Source organism: Hyalella azteca, unplaced genomic scaffold (genome assembly GCF_000764305.2).
Source record: "Hyalella azteca isolate HAZT.00-mixed unplaced genomic scaffold, Hazt_2.0.2 contig10899, whole genome shotgun sequence".
Lineage (NCBI taxonomy): Eukaryota > Metazoa > Arthropoda > Malacostraca > Amphipoda > Hyalellidae > Hyalella > Hyalella azteca.
This window is the reverse complement of record NW_025940918.1, coordinates 1-19248: the sequence shown is the minus strand read 5'-3', so window position 1 is coordinate 19248 and position 19248 is coordinate 1. Positions and strand designations below refer to the sequence as shown.

General features: G+C 36.7%; 1 protein-coding gene and 1 long non-coding RNA gene across 2 annotated transcripts; both read left to right on the top strand.

Annotated features, from left to right (window-relative positions):
* The first annotated feature begins 1511 nt into the window (after positions 1-1511).
* On the top strand, positions 1512-3611 carry LOC108675518. The gene is made up of 4 exons (XR_007156945.1): positions 1512-1666; positions 2067-2205; positions 2462-2537; positions 2970-3611. It is a non-coding gene; the product is annotated as an uncharacterized LOC108675518 (long non-coding RNA).
* A 1947-nt stretch (positions 3612-5558) lies between these two features.
* Positions 5559-19156, top strand: LOC108675517 (receptor-type tyrosine-protein phosphatase epsilon-like). The gene is made up of 22 exons (XM_047882614.1): positions 5559-5665; positions 6116-6391; positions 6652-6960; positions 7195-7412; positions 8102-8286; positions 8955-9039; positions 9992-10121; positions 10468-10529; positions 10959-11093; positions 11474-11605; positions 11777-11937; positions 12469-12607; positions 13129-13324; positions 13875-13932; positions 13997-14058; positions 14469-14530; positions 14918-15052; positions 15379-15513; positions 17161-17321; positions 17722-17860; positions 18157-18232; positions 18665-19156. Exons 1-22 carry the CDS (start codon positions 5626-5628, stop codon positions 18772-18774), a joined length of 3006 nt encoding a protein of 1001 aa, XP_047738570.1. The 5' UTR covers positions 5559-5625; the 3' UTR covers positions 18775-19156.
* Positions 19157-19248: the final 92 nt, after the last annotated feature.

The following is a 19248-nucleotide window of genomic DNA, read 5'->3' as shown; positions in this document are numbered from 1 at the left end:
CATAGAACTCAATAAGCGTTTGTTTCCATCGTTGCTGCAATGTTTATTTATGTTCTTACTAGCGTTTGAAATTGATTGGCTATAAAGTTCACAAATGGAATAATGTCCTAAATCGAGGATTATCAGTACTAATTCCTGTATTAATTCCCATTATAATTTCAGCGCAATTTCAATTATTAATGATACTATGAGATTTGAAAATGATGATAGAGAGTACAGTTCTAATCGAGTTCAAAATATTGATGAGTCATTCACGAAATTGCATCAAACAAAACATGAGCAGAGGAAATTATTCCTCACTCTCTCAAATAAAAACTCAGCAAGACGACGCACAATGCAACTGATACACTGAGATGGTCGTAGCCGACTGAGGTAGTTGCGAATTTACTGTTGAGAACTTTAAATAAATATATTAATAAATTTATCAGCAGCTCCTACAACAAATATCACTGCACGCATCAGTCGATGATTCAGTCATTCACATCATTTAATCAACGTGGAAAGCATCGATTTACGCAAGATCAATTTAGAGTGTTTATTAGTGTATTAAATTTTACACTAATACGTCTTATTGTGTTGACAACAGCTGAGTTTACATCAGCTGTACCTCATACACATTTCAGTAACGAAATTATCAGTCTGGTTTCATATTAAACTTTAATCTCACCATATTGGTAAAGTTATAGCCATCGGGAAAATAATGAGTTGCGCAGTCCATGATAGCAGCCAACTATTATTGAGCATAAACCTGAAAACGGTTTGGCGCCTCGCATTGATTTATTGATAAGGGTTGGTTTGGCGCCTCCTTTATAAGTATTCATTGATAAGCTGACTTTAATGACAAGGAATACATTTTTCACTACTATTTTTTCTATGCTATTTCTATACTTTTTTCTTCTTACGTTCAGTAGCGAGGTTCAAAATAATTTTTACGTGATATTAATTGCGGCTTCCTTGGTTGATAATTTTTAATTAAGTTTTTAATCTGCTTGCAGCTAAAGACATCTTGTATCCCGTCTAGATACACAGACTAGGCATGTAGGTTATTGACACCTAAGAAGAAGTAATCAGAAGCTACCATACAATCAATTTAACAACTGTTCTAACCTAATTTTGGTAAGTAAGCATCTCTAAACAAAAATGCTTTCATATCCATTGTTCACGTAAACTTAAAAAAAATTGGGATTTACCCTGAATATCATGGTAAATCGTAATCGACGCGCGCACCAGTATCATTTATTTATAATTGTATCGTATTATCAAAATAAGATTGCTGTCGATACGCGTTCACTAAAACAAAAGACTGCCCCAATATCATAGATTAGAAAGAAGTAATATGACTCATTTTCGAAGTTTTTGAGATCTTAAGCTTTAAATAACGTTATATGAAGCATACTTGAGGAAATAAAGATTGATTTTTGTTCGTTACACGTGAAAAGAGAAATTTGCAAAGACCTATGCAAATGGATATCTGAAGCTTAAATTATTCATATACTCCCCCACAGAGAAGCCCTTCCAGGACCACTTTGCAGTACCATTTCCTGGCATGGAAAGACTTCGGAGTGCCGGAGGACCAAGAAAGTCTACTGCAGCTCATCAGCGCTGTCAAGACTGACCTGGTAGCTGTGACACCTGCTGCCAACCAGCACATTGTCGTGCATTGCAGGTACAGTGGCTATTGCAAAAGGCTCATTTGGGTGAATTTTCAGCATCGTCAAGACTGCCTTGGCAGATGTGAAAATTGTTGCCAAACAGCACATTGTAGTGCATTGCGCAGGTACGGTGGTTATGCATACTGGCTAATTTGGATAAATTTTTGGGAAAGGCCTATCAGTTGCTAAGTCTAGGAATGATCTAATTTTGCTAGTAGACTGTCCGATACTCGACTGAAAATGGTCTCGAATTCGTTACTTGCACCGTTCCTAATGCGGAGTAAGAAGATGAGAATACAAGCTATTGTGTCAAATTTTAAACCGAATCACTCATTTTCGTTGATCGTGTTTACGAAGTTCTAATATCTCATACCTTTTTACATACTTACCCGCATATATTTTTTCCAATCTCAGTGCGGGTGTGGGGAGGACGGGAAGCTTCATTGCTGTCTGGAACTTGTGTCATTTGTTCAAGCTTCATCGACGAGAGACGAGCGTTCAGAGCGTCGTGCTGGCACTACGAGAGTCCAGAACAAAGCTTGTCCAAACAAAGGTAAAAGCTTTTGTCCCGTCGGTGCAATCAATTGATGAATTCGTATTGTTTTTTGGGGCACTTGAAGATATAGTAGTTTCGATGGTTTGAAATCTGGTGGCTTTCCAGTGAATTTTGAAGGATATATCAATAAATTATTAGGGATTTAGCAATCAGGGATTTTGGAATCAAACAGCACAATTATCACTTTTATTCTTCCATTATTAATAACTTTAGGTTAAACTACGAGAAAAATTTTACAACTGCTTGATTTCAGGACCAGTACCTGTACGTAAACAAATGCTACGAAGCCTTCCGAAAATCTCCAGACCGCTGGCCTCTGCCAGAGTACGGTAAGTTATAGCGTTGTTCATCACATTCACTGTCATATATACACCTTCATTACTTCATAACAATATTAGTTCTTTAATTTTTCGTCTTCTCAGCAAGTAAGAAAATTTAACGGTCATTTAGGAGTCACGAGGTTGCTGATTTTGTATCGTTTTCTATAAAGTATTGCTGAAAACTTTTTAGAGTTTTTAATTTTTATTGTTCACCAAATAACGATTAATCTCATGTAGTAATGATCGATGTGGAATTAAAAAAATTTGTCGTTAGCTGATTGAATAAGCATATGCAGGTTCCATTATCACACATTTCACTCTCTGTTGGAATATTTGTATAGCAATATTAGACGCTGACCCAGTTTAATTTGAACATTGACTTCTCTTTGCTAGTCTACTTTTATTATTTTCGGTGAAAGTTTGACGGAAGTTTTATTACAGCTCCTCCCAAGAATGGCATCGCTGAACCTGCTATATATGAGAACTGGACTGGGAATCAAGTCGACGACGATGAGAACTTCTATGAGAACTTCGACATGACCCCCAAATGAGTGCAGCATTACGTGCGTGCCATTCATGATAAATATTAACTCGCTTAATAATCGGGTACTATGCAGAACTACTCATCCTATATTGTATTTAAACGAAGTTTTAATGCATAGTAACAAAGGACCGGTAAATAACTTGAAAATTGAGCAATAGAGTATAGTTCGTAAATAAGAAGCCATGACCGAGGAACTAGTGAGCGGCTCAATTTTTTCATCAACGACGATTAATTTCTCCGATAACTTGGCCGGAAGTTCGTGTTCTTAGTTTTAAAGTGGAAATAATAAGTGCGTGTTACAACTTATGTTCACCAGTAGAAAAATGGGATATAGAGAATTCTTTGAAAAGCTAAATTCGAACTGAATGCGATTGTAGGACACATACCATTGTTGAATATTACTGTTGAAAGGATAAGTTATTTATTAGGCACAAAATTTATCACTTGGTGTGGAGAAAATTAGTCTTGGCGTCTAACGCGTGCATTATTTTATTCAGCCGTCTAGCGTTCATTCGAATAATGTAAAAATTATTTTTTTTCTCATATATAAATTGCTGTTTTAATTTTTCTCGTCTTCTGCTACTATTCATGCAATGCTCCTAAAAAAACTTTGTTTTCTTTTGCCACGTGACACTTGAACGATCACTTATTTCTCATTTCTCTTTGAAAGAACAGCCATGCTATTTTTTGTCTTGTATTTCACTTTCCTTGAGTCAGTATTCAAGGAGGCTGGAGTTGCCAGGTAATTTTTATTCCTGATTTATAGGAGCCCCTTGATACTCGACGAATGTGGTCCGGCGGCAACACGTTGTAAAGTTGCAACCGAGTATAGTTTTCCAGTAGATATGAGATGGCATGGCAGGTCGTGCGCGTGAGTTGTGTCGACCCCTTCGCGGCCCAAAGTGCATTCTAGTTGTTGATTTACAGATTTTCTTATTCGAACAGATGATAATGTAATAGGACAGTAGCTTGATATCTTATCGTTACTTATTAATGATTACACAATATGTTCATATATATGTGGTATCTTGCTCGGAAGGTCAACTATTTGAACATAGCGTTACTGCATTATAAATTATAAACGTTATTTAAAGTGAGGGAACTTGGCATTGTTAATTATTTTTGTACATTGCATGAAATATAATGATGAGAATTCAATTTGGGCACTTATTAACCAAATTACGATAAGTGTATGAGTGACTTATTAACCAACGCAATCAGTTGTTGTTCTGACAAATGTGGTAAAAATAAGCGTACTTGATTTCAGTGATTTTATGAGAGACTTTCGAGAAACGTTACTTTTCGCATGACAAAAATAAAAATCATCCTATGACCTTATTGCTTCTTTGAGAAAGTCTGAAACGCAACAAAAATATTAAGAACAGCTAACAGAAAAAAAAACAACTTATATATATGTTATCAGTTTTAAACCTACCATTTTATTTATCAGATAATTAGTTTATGCATTGAATGGAATATTTTTATCATTTAATGCGACATGAGTAGTAAGCTTCAGTAAAAAATTTATCTTTTTCTGTGCATCAGTTATTGCCTTGATACGAGTGCTGCAAATTGCTTGTGTTTGTTTTAAACTTTAAAGCTTTGATTTAGGCCATACCATACAGAAATGGTTTTAATTTAATTACAAATCCTGGAGATAAGATAGAGGTAAATTATGCTGATATTAAAAGAAAGTTATTTCCTGCGAAAAAAGAACACAGTAAACCTGACCACTGTGCGATATGGCTGGTTTTCTCGCCCTACATAGCCAAGCTTGAATCACATTGTATCTCATCACCATCAAAAATAAAGGATGTATTCTGTAAAAATCACTCAACGTATTCAAATAGGGCGTAATTTATGCAGTAACGCTAGAAATCGGTCTAAATTTCATGTATCATGAATGGTAGAGTGCACTTAAAAGCTGTCGAATTTTACAAATAAACATTGCATGCATTGAAACAATGATTTGGATTAACAAAAAACTAAATACATGTCTTAATGTATTAAATGACCTCCCTTTTCAGAGGCATGTAAATGTTAAGTTCTATCTATATAGTAATTGAAAAAAACTTCCAGCAAATATTTAATTTATTCAAAGAAGAATGTAATTTATGCGAACCAACGTTGATATAGAAGTGGTTGACGATGCACCAAGGTAGCACAAGACAACTGACGCTTGAGCTTCTGTTCCACTCATCCTGTGAAAGTATCTACTGCTCGTATGAAACTCTAAATATCTATTTTACCAGTAAATTTTGTGCCTGTCGAATTTCAGGGTCTAACACTTAAAAACATTCCTAACTGGAACAATTTATCGACCTAGTGGCCATGCGCGAAAAATATATGCTAACTTTAAAATTATAAGCTGTAATAAATTGGTGAGCTGTAATAAATTTACATGCAGTTGGAAGGCAAGACGGGTTTTATTATTAGCAATACGAGTAGTGTAGCGATATCCATACAACAATATAATATGTCGAGATTGACGGTCTCACTCCGTACACACAATACACGATCACGGTCGTGGCCTCGAATGAAGCGGGGCCTGGAATGCCTTCTGAGAATTTAAAAATTACCACTGATGAAGCTTGTGAGAATTAAATACCTGTTACGGTGTGGTCATTCAAAGAAGCTTGGAGTTTTGGATTTATTGTTTATTTTATTAATTCATCTTATATAATAAATTGAACAGACCTGTTGATATATATATAGTTATAATTTGTACCATGACCATGTGAAGTTAATGCATGCGTAATTTTATTGTTAAAACCCCTTAAAACTGTGTTCGATAATCAAGCGCGAAAAATAGAATGACTATAAAGCCACTTCACTCATTCGTTCTCATAATTTCATAAGGTATTGCTTGTTTTTAGTCTGGTAATGGTTGTTATTTCCAAATGTATTCATAAAATGAGTCGGCATAATAGCCCCTTTATTTAACAGGAGGCAAAAGTGAGACGTTGAAGTTATTTCATTCACTGTTAATTGTACAATACTGTTTACAAAACAGACCCGAGTCAGTCATTTTGTTATTCTGCAGATCCTTCTGAAGTACGTAACCTGATGTCAAACTTCACGAGTACGACAGACATATTTGTATCGTGGGAGGTCCCTAAGGAAGAGAATGGAATTCTGGGCGACTACCTGATAATTTGGGATGATGGATCAGGAGATAATCAATCAGCTGAAGTCAACACCACAAACTTCCTCATTGATGAGCTCGTCCCTTGCGTCCTATATAACATTACCGTCATGGCTCAAACGGGAGCAGGCTATGGGGAGGAGAGCTACATCAACGCTACGACTGATACTGAAGGTTATTTTAGCTTTTATTTGCAACAGAATCATGATGTTACGTTCAGATTCATGAACTTATTAATGGTTCTCTGGTTCTTGGGCTTAAGTGAGGAGAATATTTACTGATTCTGGATTTAAATTTAATTAGATGTCAAGTTGAGTTTAATGAGGAACTGCTCTCGCGGATGAAAGTAATTATATATGTTCCCACTGAAAAGTTTCGAATAAACATATTTTCTTTGTATAATATATTTATTTAGTTATGTTCTCATTTCCCAGTTCCTCCAGCGGTGACATCCCTGAGTGACGTCTCGTTGGCAAGTCGCTCAATGACGTTGACATGGGACAGGCCAGACACGGAGTGTGAGATAACAGGTTACTTCGTCGACTATATCGGCGAGGTGCTCTGGGGGGACAACAACAGAACAGAAAACACCACGTACGTCCCAGGCGACGGTAACAATACAGAGGAGGTGACGCTGGTGCAGCTCACGCCCTACACCAACTACAACGTCGTCGTTACGGCGGCCACGGGCGCCGGCAATGGCACGTCTGCAGCTCCCCTCCTGACGCAGACGTTGCAGGACGGTGGGTAAAAACTTAATTCGCAATCATATTCAAATCGTGATATCATTCTAATGATCACAATAGAAAATCGTGCGTACATACCCATCCAGATTTCATGAACACAATTTGCACTTTCGTTTCATTGCTGATCAAATACGTGACAATACAACTATTAACAGAAATTTTTGCTTATGACAACTTATCAGCATTAACAGTTTTTTCAGAAGATTGTGTGTAACTTTATTTATTGCGCAGCTCCTTCTCAGCCCGGTATCAAGCCGTACCAAGCACGTCACAAGACGCTGGAAATATTTTGGTCTGAGCCGGAAATTCTGAACGGAATCTTGTTATGGTACCAAATCATACTCCGCCAAGACGATACCATCGTGGCGACGTACAACGCTTCTTCAAAGCAAGACCAATGCGTATTTGATGACCTGCGATACGAGACACCGTACAACGTTACTGTAGAGGTCAGATCTTCGTAATATTGTTCCTCTCAATCAACTATCTTTGCTTTTATTTTGCGCTTAAAAGAAGGCCCTAGCAATTACTAATGAAGTACAACTATGGTCCCCGTGGTATCACGATTGTGATTTAAATCGCACCATTTTGGAGATCTCTGGTATAAAGGTCTTTTTCATCACTGCATGATACAGTTGAAGTGTAATCTGACAAGAAGTATGGGTTCTGAGGTTAGATCTGTTTTGATAATCAATATTTCTTTTACATAATCACCATTAACGTCATTCGTCATACATTTGGTGGGTCTCGATATCCTTACTGGTAGACAAAAAACTTAAGAAGACTACAATATTTCAAAAATTTATCAATGGAGGAATTCTCACTCAAAATGAGTGGTAAAACTTTAAATCCTGATAAAAACAAGGCTCGTAAAGTTTAAATTTTGATTCCATATGAATTAAATCATTTCTCAATTTCCAATATTTTTAGCGCATTTTCTCATTTATGGAAAAAAATGAACTATTGTGCTCGCCATGTCCGTCTGTCCGTCTCTCTGTCTGTCCATCCGTGACTTCACGTTTTCGTCGACGAGAAATTGCGCTCTCTGTCAATCACTGCAGTGAGTACTGAGTTATATTTTTTTGTGAATGCATGCTGATAAAATATTTACTAATGATTAGTTTTCTTCATCATCCAGGCCTGGACGGGAGGCGGTGTGAGCAGGAACAGCGTCACTGCGATGACCGTCGACTCCCCAGTTCCTCTAATCGTGGGGCTGACGATATTTGTTATCATCCTCGTCGTGCTTGTGGTCTTGGGCTATGTTAAGAGAGACGTTGTTCGGCAGCAGATGAAAAAAATAAAACCACAAAAAGCTCACGCGTGAGTAGTGCACTTTTTGTTTTATTTTATGCTTTTTTATAGTGTACTTGCAATATGCATTCCCCTGCCTGGTATTCAAGTTATTCACTGGCATAATGCATAACTTTTTGTCATGTTATATTTAATTTATATTGTCCCTTAAGCATGTAATTCATTCTTTATTAACTTTAGATTCGAAAGAGAAATAACGCTACTAATTCAAACAGTATATTTTTCAGAGATAGAAAAATTAAATATGAATGGTTTAGTGGTTTACAGTGTCTCATTTTTCTAGTGTGTTTTTTAATGTGAGTTATTTCTGCACCCCCTTGTGATCGTCAATAAGCTAGCGGCCTGGAAATAATGCTTGAGTAACCGAAATATTGAGACCAAATTCCGTAGAATTGATATGATTAAATGAGCTCATCAACATAATAGGTTAACTATGAGCTCAACACGTGTTATTAATGGCCTCTATCGCAGCGTAGGTGTTTGTTCAATCTTTTAATAGCTGAAAATTTAAAAATTTTTATGATATTTTTGGAAATATTTTTTTAAGTTCCAATATGCCTCAGTATCCGAAGAATTTTTCATTAGGTACGTCTCATTTGATTCTGAATGTTTGATGTTAGGGTTCTGAATAATAATTTGATTATTTTTAAATGTGAATTTTTTAATTACATACACAGCAACGGAAGCGCGACAACAGTTACTGAAGTTTTTCCAACGTTAACCAGCTCTGGACCAGGAGCCGGTTTATGGCGTAAAATAAATGTAAGTCTAATAATAAATATTTTTCATCTATAATATTCAGTGTGAACTTATTCCAACAAATTTGCGTTAGAGCTGGATCTGTCGCATATCTGGATGGGTCATATCAACAATGCAGTATTCTCGGGACTCTAACGGTTTGATAAATAGAGAGAGTTTAGTTTCGATCTCCTGTTGCTCCCGGCATGCTGTTCAAACATATTCCCAAAAGTTGACCATATCCCATGGGCTTTTATTTGAGTTTCTCTCGAATTTATCAATGTTTTACTTTTTCTTCCTGGCTGCCACGTGTAAATCTAAAAAGTGACTTCCAAATAGTGATCAACACTATTTGGTTGAGTGATCAAACATGTTTTGATCACTCAACCTTCTTCACCACGGAACCAATAACCATCCCACTTGGAAAATGACAATTTCCTATGTGTGGGGCGATAGTACCAACTTTTCTCTTTCGGGAGATATTTATTTAAAAACTAGAGAATGATATTTGGTGAATTATTACAGAGAATCAATGAGAATGAGCAAGGTCATGGCCAATGTAACCATAATCTTCATCTTTAAGTGAAAGCGAAAGTTTTTTTTCTCTCCATATTGAAGTGAAATAAAAATCCTCTATGCAAAAAAGTGTAAACCTGCTTTTAGAATGAGTCAGACATTATATCAGTGGATATATGAAATAAATATGCCCATAGGTAAAGTGGCTCAAAATTTCAGCACGATTTAATAAAAATTGTTATTGTAGCATCCAGGCGATCAGCATTCAAACATGACATTCATTGAAACGCATTAAAAAGACAGAACGTGCCAACAGCATCTCCTACTTTGTAATATGAAGATCATTTACATTTTTAGAATGTTTAAGACTTAGTTTCATAATCTGACGTCTAAAGTGAATTGAATGATTTCAACTTTCGCATTCAATTAGTAATACAGTTTAAATGCGACTTCTTGGCAGGATATGCAAGAGTCGGATGGCCTTCTTCTGCTGCAGGAATTTTCGAACCTCCGAGGCATCTCCTACGCCGGCACGACAGAAGTCGCGGCGGCGAACCCATCCAAGAACCGCTTCATCAACATCCTTGCCTGTAAACTAGTCGCGATGCTATTTCATTTTCATTAAACATTTAATGAGAAGATATTAAACTCCAAATAAACTGTTGGAAACATTATTACTAAGTTAGAGTAGAAGGTTTTTCAACCTCTCAATTTTGAAACGTTATTTGTTTAAAAGTCACATTTTTGAGGAAATTGAGTAAGAGACATTGCGTGAAACTTATTTCACCAATTGCACAATCGGAAAAAAATATTGCCAATATATCGAATGATTTTTAAATAATGAACGAAACAGATTACCTGGTTGCTGGAAGTGATAAGAAAGCATATTTTTCAACGACAAGGATAATTTATTGATTAAGATGATTTGGTTCACAGACGACAACTCCAGGGTGATGTTGGGAAGTTACGGTGACTACATCAACGCGAATTACATCAGGGTAAGTTGGAAGTTAAAAATATCGGTGAACATTATCATTATCACTGAACGTTTGTGTGCAAACATAATCTGTTCTAACAAAAAGTATCAACATTTTTCTCACACAAAGATACATTGTTCAACGAGCACATCTTAAGAGAATTTTATATATTTATATTTTTTTCGCAGTGCTTGGTATTCACCGACTTCTTTAAAAACAGTAGATATTTTTATTTGTACGAATAATATTTGAGATTTCCAAACTGTATATGTCACATTTTCAAAGTATACATCTTACATACCATTTTGAACTTTTTTCCAACTGTACTCTTTTGAAATTACATATCACCGTAGAAATATTCTAATTTTGTGTTCCATACCACTGTTAATTATTATTTAATAATTATAATTCCCAACTATTATTCAATAATAATTAAGTTAACATTCCCAGAATTACGACCAATCGGATTATTTCATCGCCGCACAAGGTCCTCTGCAGAGCACCCTTACCGACTGGTGGCAGATGATGCTCGAACAGAACGTCAATTTCATCATAATGCTCACTAACTGCCTTGAAAAGAATAAGGTAATAAGCGATCAAAGTTCTTAATTCAATCCGTTTCACCATTTGTACTAAACAATAAATTTCGATAAACATAAAAAAACATGTTTCATTAGTGTCACAACTTACCCGATTTTATTTTCAATTCAAATTGTTTATGGAATCTGACTAACTTGCAAAAATGAATAACTATAGTTAAAAGGACCAGCAATACACTACATTGTGGACATAATTATTATTATTGGATTTCAGTTCGAATGAATGGCCCAATTTCATTAAACAATCGAAATAATTAATAATTGAATGCATCTATTTCGATGTGAACAAATGTGTGGTTTATAGAACTTTTAAACATTCAGAAAATCGTCATTCTTTCATGCCTTTTCAAAATTGTTTTTGAACAGGTCAAATGCCATCAATATTGGCCAGAAGAGAATAAGATATTGGAGGCCGCACCCAACCTGTTTATTTTCAACGCTGGGGAGCAGCAGCAGGCTGATTACACCATTCGTGACTTGCGCATCACCGATGCTCAGGTGAGGAACAGAGGCACAAGTTACTTTAAAGTAAATTTGTCGAATTTTTAAATATATCTAAAAGTCTCGAATTTGTCTCGAGTTTCTAAGTCTTAAATAGTTCTTAAGATAAACGTAGAAAAGATCAACTCTTGTTAAGATACGTGCACTTTATTGTACCTTTTCTCGCAGCATCGTCATCTACGGTCCGTCAAGCAGTACCACTTCCAGGCGTGGCCAGACTTCGGCGTGCCTCAAGACCCGGGTGTTATCCTCACGTTTATTGGGGACATCACGAAGGAAATGAGCAGGGAGGCTCAAGCATCGGACTCACACATGGTTGTGCACTGCAGGTCAGGGGCCGAAAAAATGTAAATGCCCGAGAGTCGTAAAGCCATCAGCCATTAAAAATTTCTCAATTTTGCGTTCTCAGATCAAAAATTATCAGGAATGTGTGGATGATGCCAGTAAGTTTATTTGTCTTGCTATAAGCCTCGTTGTGTATAAAGCCTAAATCGCGCCTTTGGCTAATGCACTCGTAATTAAATCAAAACATACATTATTTACATTATGGAACATTTCTATTGCCAACATCAGAGCGATCAAAAATATTACCCATTTTAGGGGATTTGAGCAGAAATGAGCCGCCTAAATATCTTTTCTATTTTATTTGAGGTGACTGTGGAACCAAATGTAAATTCTTTATAAAATATAGTGTGAACCTGACATTCAAATGTTTCTATATGAATTTTTTGGGAAAATTAGATTGTTAGTACAGTTTTTTACGAAGAAAGAAGTGAAGAAAAAATTTTCAGTTTATCGAAGCACGATTTGTCTCAAAATGTAACCTGATTTATGCTGACCTGATTTATATGTTCGTGCAGTGCTGGTGTCGGGAGAACAGGTACCTTCATATGTGTGTGGAATTTATGTCATCAGTACAAAAGAACCCTCGAGGTTTCGGACGTTCAGCGAGAAGTTCTGGCAATGAGGGAGCGCAGATGCAACATGGTGCAGACCAAGGTACAAGCTAGAGCGCAAGTAACATTTTTTTCTACCGCATTGAAACGGACGGGATGTTTTGTTTATTCTTAATTATCATTGACAGGGATCTCAAACAGTAGTAAAATATTTCAGTTTATTTTGTAAATAAATTATATATTTTATTTATTCCTGTTCTGTTTAACGACAGGGCCAACTGGTGTCGCAGCAATTTTTTGCGCGATCAAAAACCTGTGATGCATATGACATCACCAGCTGTGGTTTCTCGTTGTCGTTTAATTACCGGCTGACGGAAACTAATATTTCACAAGAACTTCTCAATAGGACTATTCACTCCTTAGTCATGTTTTGTCAGTTGAAAAAACTCATCTAACCTGATACCACATCTGAAATAATGGTTCCAGTAATCTTAAATCTGGTTGAAACGACCTATATTGATCCGAGTTTCTCGATAGCCTCATGCCTCATCGAAAGTACCAGTATCTGTTATAAAATATTTTGTCAGAACGATCGGTTAGTTCTATTTAATTTGTTGTCTACAGGAGCAACTCTTGTTCGTGTACCGATGCTACGCCGAGTACGTGTCGAGACAGCAGAAGTGGCCACTGGCTGACTCCTGGGAAGAAGCCAAGTACAAAGAGTTCACTGCCATCGAAGAATCCGCCTCTTCCTACAGCACCCTACTTGCCGAGAGGCCCGAGAGCAAATGGAAGAATAGATACATTAACATCTTGCCTTGTGAGCTGAAACTGATTGAACTTGTCGCATTTGCTTGATTTCGTGTTTAGGTTTTCTTGCTTTGTTCACATTTTTTACAACGTTGGGAAGTGGCATGTTATTACTTTAATTCGAAATTTCTTACTTAACCTTATAATCCAGAAGAATTATAAAATAACTAGTTAATATTAGATCTTGTTTAACCTGGCAAACATCTAAAAACAAAAATGGATAGAAACAAGAGCACTTTGTTTTATAGATTGATTGTTCTTTCTTTCTTTTCTTTCTTTATTCACACAGGAGCATACAAAAAAAATTCATAACAAGAAATGGCAAGAATTTTGAGAAAAAAAATACAAAATGCTTCCATGTGAATGCCTATATAAGCTAAAAAGTTTCACAGGCGATCGGTAAATCAAAACGAAAAACCTAGATTTATGAATGGTGAAGAATGAAATGTCATCTAACATCTATTCGTTTTAATTTAAACAGAAATTAATTTAATGACATTAGGAATGGAACTTTATCTATGAACTCTAGAAATCAAATAAACAATTATTCAACTCTGCAGATGACCACAGTATCGTCAAGCTGCAGGACCCCGGAGGCTACATCAACGCAAACTTTGTGCTAGTAAGTTTTCAAGTCGTGAGGCACAACCTAGACTATATAAGAGTCCGCCTCTTCCTACAGCACCCTACTTGCCGAGAGGCCCGAGAGCAAATGGAAGAATCGATACATTAACATCTTGCCTTGTGAGCTGAAATTGATTGAACTTATCGCATTTGCTTGATTTCGTGTTTAGGTTTTCTTGCATTGTTTACATTTGTTACAACGTTGGGAAGTGGCATGTTTTTACTTTAATTCGAAATTTCTTACTAAACCTTGTAATCCAGAGGAATTATAAAATAACTTGTTAATACTAGATCTTGTTTAACCTGGGAAACATCTAAAAGCAAAAATGGATAGAAACAAGAGCGCTTTGTTTTACAGATTGATTGTTGCATCGGTAAATCAAAACGAAAAACATAGATTTATGAATGGTGAAGAATGAAATGTCATCTAACATCTATTCGTTTTAATTTAAACAGAAATTAGTTTAATGAAATTAGGAATGGAACTTCATCTATGAAATCTAGAAATCAAACCTTATTCAACTCTGCAGATGACCACAGTATCGTCAAGCTGCAGGACCCCGGAGGCTACATCAACGCAAACTTTGTGCTAGTAAGTTTTCGAGTCGTGAGGCACAACCTGGACTATTATTACCATTTTCTTTTAAGTAGTCTAGCACATTTGTTGGGAAAAGTTGTTAAAATTCTATTTAGATCTATACATTTATTCGCGAATTGTAACGATATGGTAATGGAACTGTGGCTGTTTTACATAATTTGTCACACAATAGGCACGAATAAATCCATGAGCATAAAAGCTATTTTGGTAACAGACTTTACGAAAACTTGCTAATTCACAGTTCATCCTATCATCGGTGCGAAAATTTTTGATGTGTGATATTAGTCGTAAGAAAATTGCAGATATTGTTTTTATTTTCTGAAGATATTATTTTTATAAGGAATATTTGTTGGCCCATTGTTACTGAGATTCATGTGGCAGGACCACCAAGAGCAGCCGTCCTTCATCGCCGCTCAAGGCCCGACAGACTCAACCGTCAACGACTTCTGGCAGATGGTTCGAGAGCAAAATGTTGTCATCATCGTGATGCTCACAAATACAACCGAGAAGGGGAAGGTTCGTCTCCAATTAACAGTTTATTTCTTTTGCATGCCACTATTCAATTGTGATAACTTTCATTCGGAAATGACATCATCAGATTCATAAAACTGAGGCAAACGTGCAGTGGAAATCAATATATAGCAACATCATTTCTTATTACTGCTCAATAACTTGAGAATTTGTGTGAAGCATTTAATTTATCCCCTTCATTCATTTATAAATTGAAAACGGTTTTTAGTGTCAGATGTAATCATTATATCTAAAACGTTGAGATGTATTAATTTCTGACAAGCATTTAGGAATAATAAAGCTCATGACGTTTTCGGCTGTTCTATACTAAGGTAAAGTGCGCTCAGTACTGGCCTGAAGAATCCCAGTCATTGTTGCTACCGGATGGGCTCCGTGTGACGAACCTGGGTGAACGTGAACACGGGCTCTACGTCGTGCGCAAGCTTAAACTGGACGATGAAAAAAGAGTAAGTTTGTTGCTGGCGTCTCATTTTATGCTGGCACTCATCATCATCTTTCGTTTTTTCCTGTTCGAGCTCGTTATTAATCTTTCATTTGTAGGTAAATTCATTTTGAAAAAATATCAAGCTCTCCATTTATTTGCTTGAAGCTTCCATAAGGTATTTAGTTCATATTATAAGAGGTTAGAGATGTCTGTTTGGAGGGCATCATCATACTAGTACGAAATTCACTCCATTAATGACAGGGAGTATGAACTGCCGGTGAATGATTGTCCTCTGATTTATATCACTCATATGAACTTCATTGTTTGAATTTTGAAAATTGATTGAAAACAAGTCGGTAGCTTAACAAAATACGGCGCCTTTACAGCGGTCATCCTAAAGCAGAAGTCGCGGTTGAGTCGTGTCACAAGAGGACGCGCATGCTGCGCAAGCAAACTGTCCTTTTCACTATGCTAGTTTAAAGTCTATTGACGCATTTTGTGCTAAAGCGTTTCAGTAAAAAGACTGAAGTGAAGTCAGTGAAGAAGAATACGAAAAAAGAGTGGTAGCGAATAAAAAGAGGTTCTCTGTTTTACTTACTGAAAAAAGAGGGTAAACTAGTGAGTGAGGACACATTGTTGTATCCAGCCTGGTTTCGGTTGAGCCTAATTTCTCCTGAGACGGGCTTGTCACTTTTACCCTGCCTCTGTCCCTCTTTACCCGGCTGTCGTGTCGACCCCTTCATTCCCTCAGCCCACCATTGTTTCTCATTTGCTCAGTAATAGTGTTGGAATCGAAATTTTCGACGGAACTCCAACTCTACTCAACTCAAATCAGTCTTAAATTTCAGTTTTTCTCTGTGCATAGTTTTTCTCTGGTTAGAGAAGCAAAAAGGTAGTCGAAAAGCCTTCTAGTTTCGCTAGACAAAATGTCAAAATCAAATCAGCTCACTTAGAGCTAAAAGTTTGCCAATACTGCAAATCGGTCTGTGTGAGCGAGGTTGATCAGACACAGAAGATTTACAAAGATTTCATTTGTATCAGTTGGACTGAACACCTCATGCATGCTGTGAATCTCTGCGCGAGGTTGATCAGACACGGGAGAGAAAAGTGCAGGAATCGGCGACAGGCCAAATCAGGCCTATTATTCAGCGCCCACATTACTATGATAAAAGCAGTTTTGCCAAGATACACAGACTAGGCATGTAGGTTATTGACACCTAAGAAGAAGTAATCAGAAGCTACCATACAATCAATTTAACAACTGTTCTAACCTAATTTAGGTAAGTAAGCATCTCTAAACAAAAATGCTTTCATATCCATTGTTCACGTAAACTTAAAAAAAATTGGGATTTACCCTGAATATCATGGTAAATCGTAATCGACGCGCGCACCAGTATCATTTATTTATAATTGTATCGTATTATCAAAATAAGATTGCTGTCGATACGCGTTCACTAAAACAAAAGACTGCCCCAATATCATAGATTAGAAAGAAGTAATATGACTCATTTTCGAAGTTTTTGAGATCTTAAGCTTTAAATAACGTTATATGAAGCATACTTGAGGAAATAAAGATTGATTTTTGTTCGTTACACGTGAAAAGAGAAATTTGCAAAGACCTATGCAAATGGATATCTGAAGCTTAAATTATTCATATACTCCCCCACAGAGAAGCCCTTCCAGGACCACTTTGCAGTACCATTTCCTGGCATGGAAAGACTTCGGAGTGCCGGAGGACCAAGAAAGTCTACTGCAGCTCATCAGCGCTGTCAAGACTGACCTGGTAGCTGTGACACCTGCTGCCAACCAGCACATTGTCGTGCATTGCAGGTACAGTGGCTATTGCAAAAGGCTCATTTGGGTGAATTTTCAGCATCGTCAAGACTGCCTTGGCAGATGTGAAAATTGTTGCCAAACAGCACATTGTAGTGCATTGCGCAGGTACGGTGGTTATGCATACTGGCTAATTTGGATAAATTTTTGGGAAAGGCCTATCAGTTGCTAAGTCTAGGAATGATCTAATTTTGCTAGTAGACTGTCCGATACTCGACTGAAAATGGTCTCGAATTCGTTACTTGCACCGTTCCTAATGCGGAGTAAGAAGATGAGAATACAAGCTATTGTGTCAAATTTTAAACCGAATCACTCATTTTCGTTGATCGTGTTTACGAAGTTCTAATATCTCATACCTTTTTACATACTTACCCGCATATATTTTTTCCAATCTCAGTGCGGGTGTGGGGAGGACGGGAAGCTTCATTGCTGTCTGGAACTTGTGTCATTTGTTCAAGCTTCATCGACGAGAGACGAGCGTTCAGAGCGTCGTGCTGGCACTACGAGAGTCCAGAACAAAGCTTGTCCAAACAAAGGTAAAAGCTTTTGTCCCGTCGGTGCAATCAATTGATGAATTCGTATTGTTTTGTGGGGCACTTGAAGATATAGTAGTATCGATGGTTTGAAATCTGGCGGACTTTCCAGTGAATTTTGAAGGTTATTTCAATAAATTATAAAGAATTTAGCAGTGAATTGTTCAGCTTAACAAAAAACGGCATGAAATGACACACATTTCCTCTTGGAACAGCAGCAAAATTATCACTTTTATTCCTCCGTTATCAATAACTTTAGGTTAAACTACGAGAAAAATTTTACAACTGTTTTATTTCAGGACCAGTACCTGTACGTAAACAAATGCTACGAAGCCTTCCGAAAATCTCCAGACCGCTGGCCTCTGCCAGAGTACGGTAAGTTATAGCGTTGTTCATCACATTCACTGTCATATATACACCTTCATTACTTCATAACAATATTAGTTCTTTAATTTTTCGTCTTCTCAGCAAGTAAGAAAATTTAACGGTCAGTGAGGAGTCACGAGGTTGCTGATTTTGTATCGTTTTCTATAAAGTATTGCTGAAAACTTTTTAGAGTTTTTAATTTTTATTGTTCACCAAATAACGATTAATCTCATGTAGTAATGATCGATGTGGAATTAAAAAAATTTGTCGTTAGCTGATTGAATAAGCATATGCAGGTTCCATTATCACACATTTCACTCTCTGTTGGAATATTTGTATAGCAATATTAGACGCTGACCCAGTTTAATTTGAACATTGACTTCTCTTTGCTAGTCTACTTTTATTATTTTCGGTGAAAGTTTGACGGAAGTTTTATTACAGCTCCTCCCAAGAATGGCATCGCTGAACCTGCTATATACGAGAACTGGACTGGGAATCAAGTCGACGACGATGAGAACTTCTATGAAAATTTCGACATGGCCCCCAAATGAGTGCAGCACTGCGTGCGTGCCATTCATGATAAATATTAACTTTATGATCGGGTATTTAGCAGAAACTACTCATCCTATATGATATTTAAACGAAGTTTTAATGCAAAGTAACAAAGGTACCGGTAAATACCTTGAAAATTGAGCAATAGAGTACAGTTCGTAAATAAGAAGCCATGACTGAGAAACTAGTGAGCGGCTCAAATTTTTCATCAACGATGTTTAATTTCTCAGATAACTTGGCCGGGAGTTTTAGTTTTAGAAACTTAGTTGGCCGGAAGTTTTAGTTTTAAAGTGGAAATAATAAGTGCATGTTACAGCTTATGAGCTTACAGCTTACAGTAGAAAAAATGGGATATAGAAGTCAGAGGAGATGGAGGAGAAGTAATTAGTAGGAATGATGTCCGTAGATTAAGGCCTGTAAATAATGTAGGGAGTAACCGCATACATCAAAGTGAAAGTGCACAAAAAGTTTTA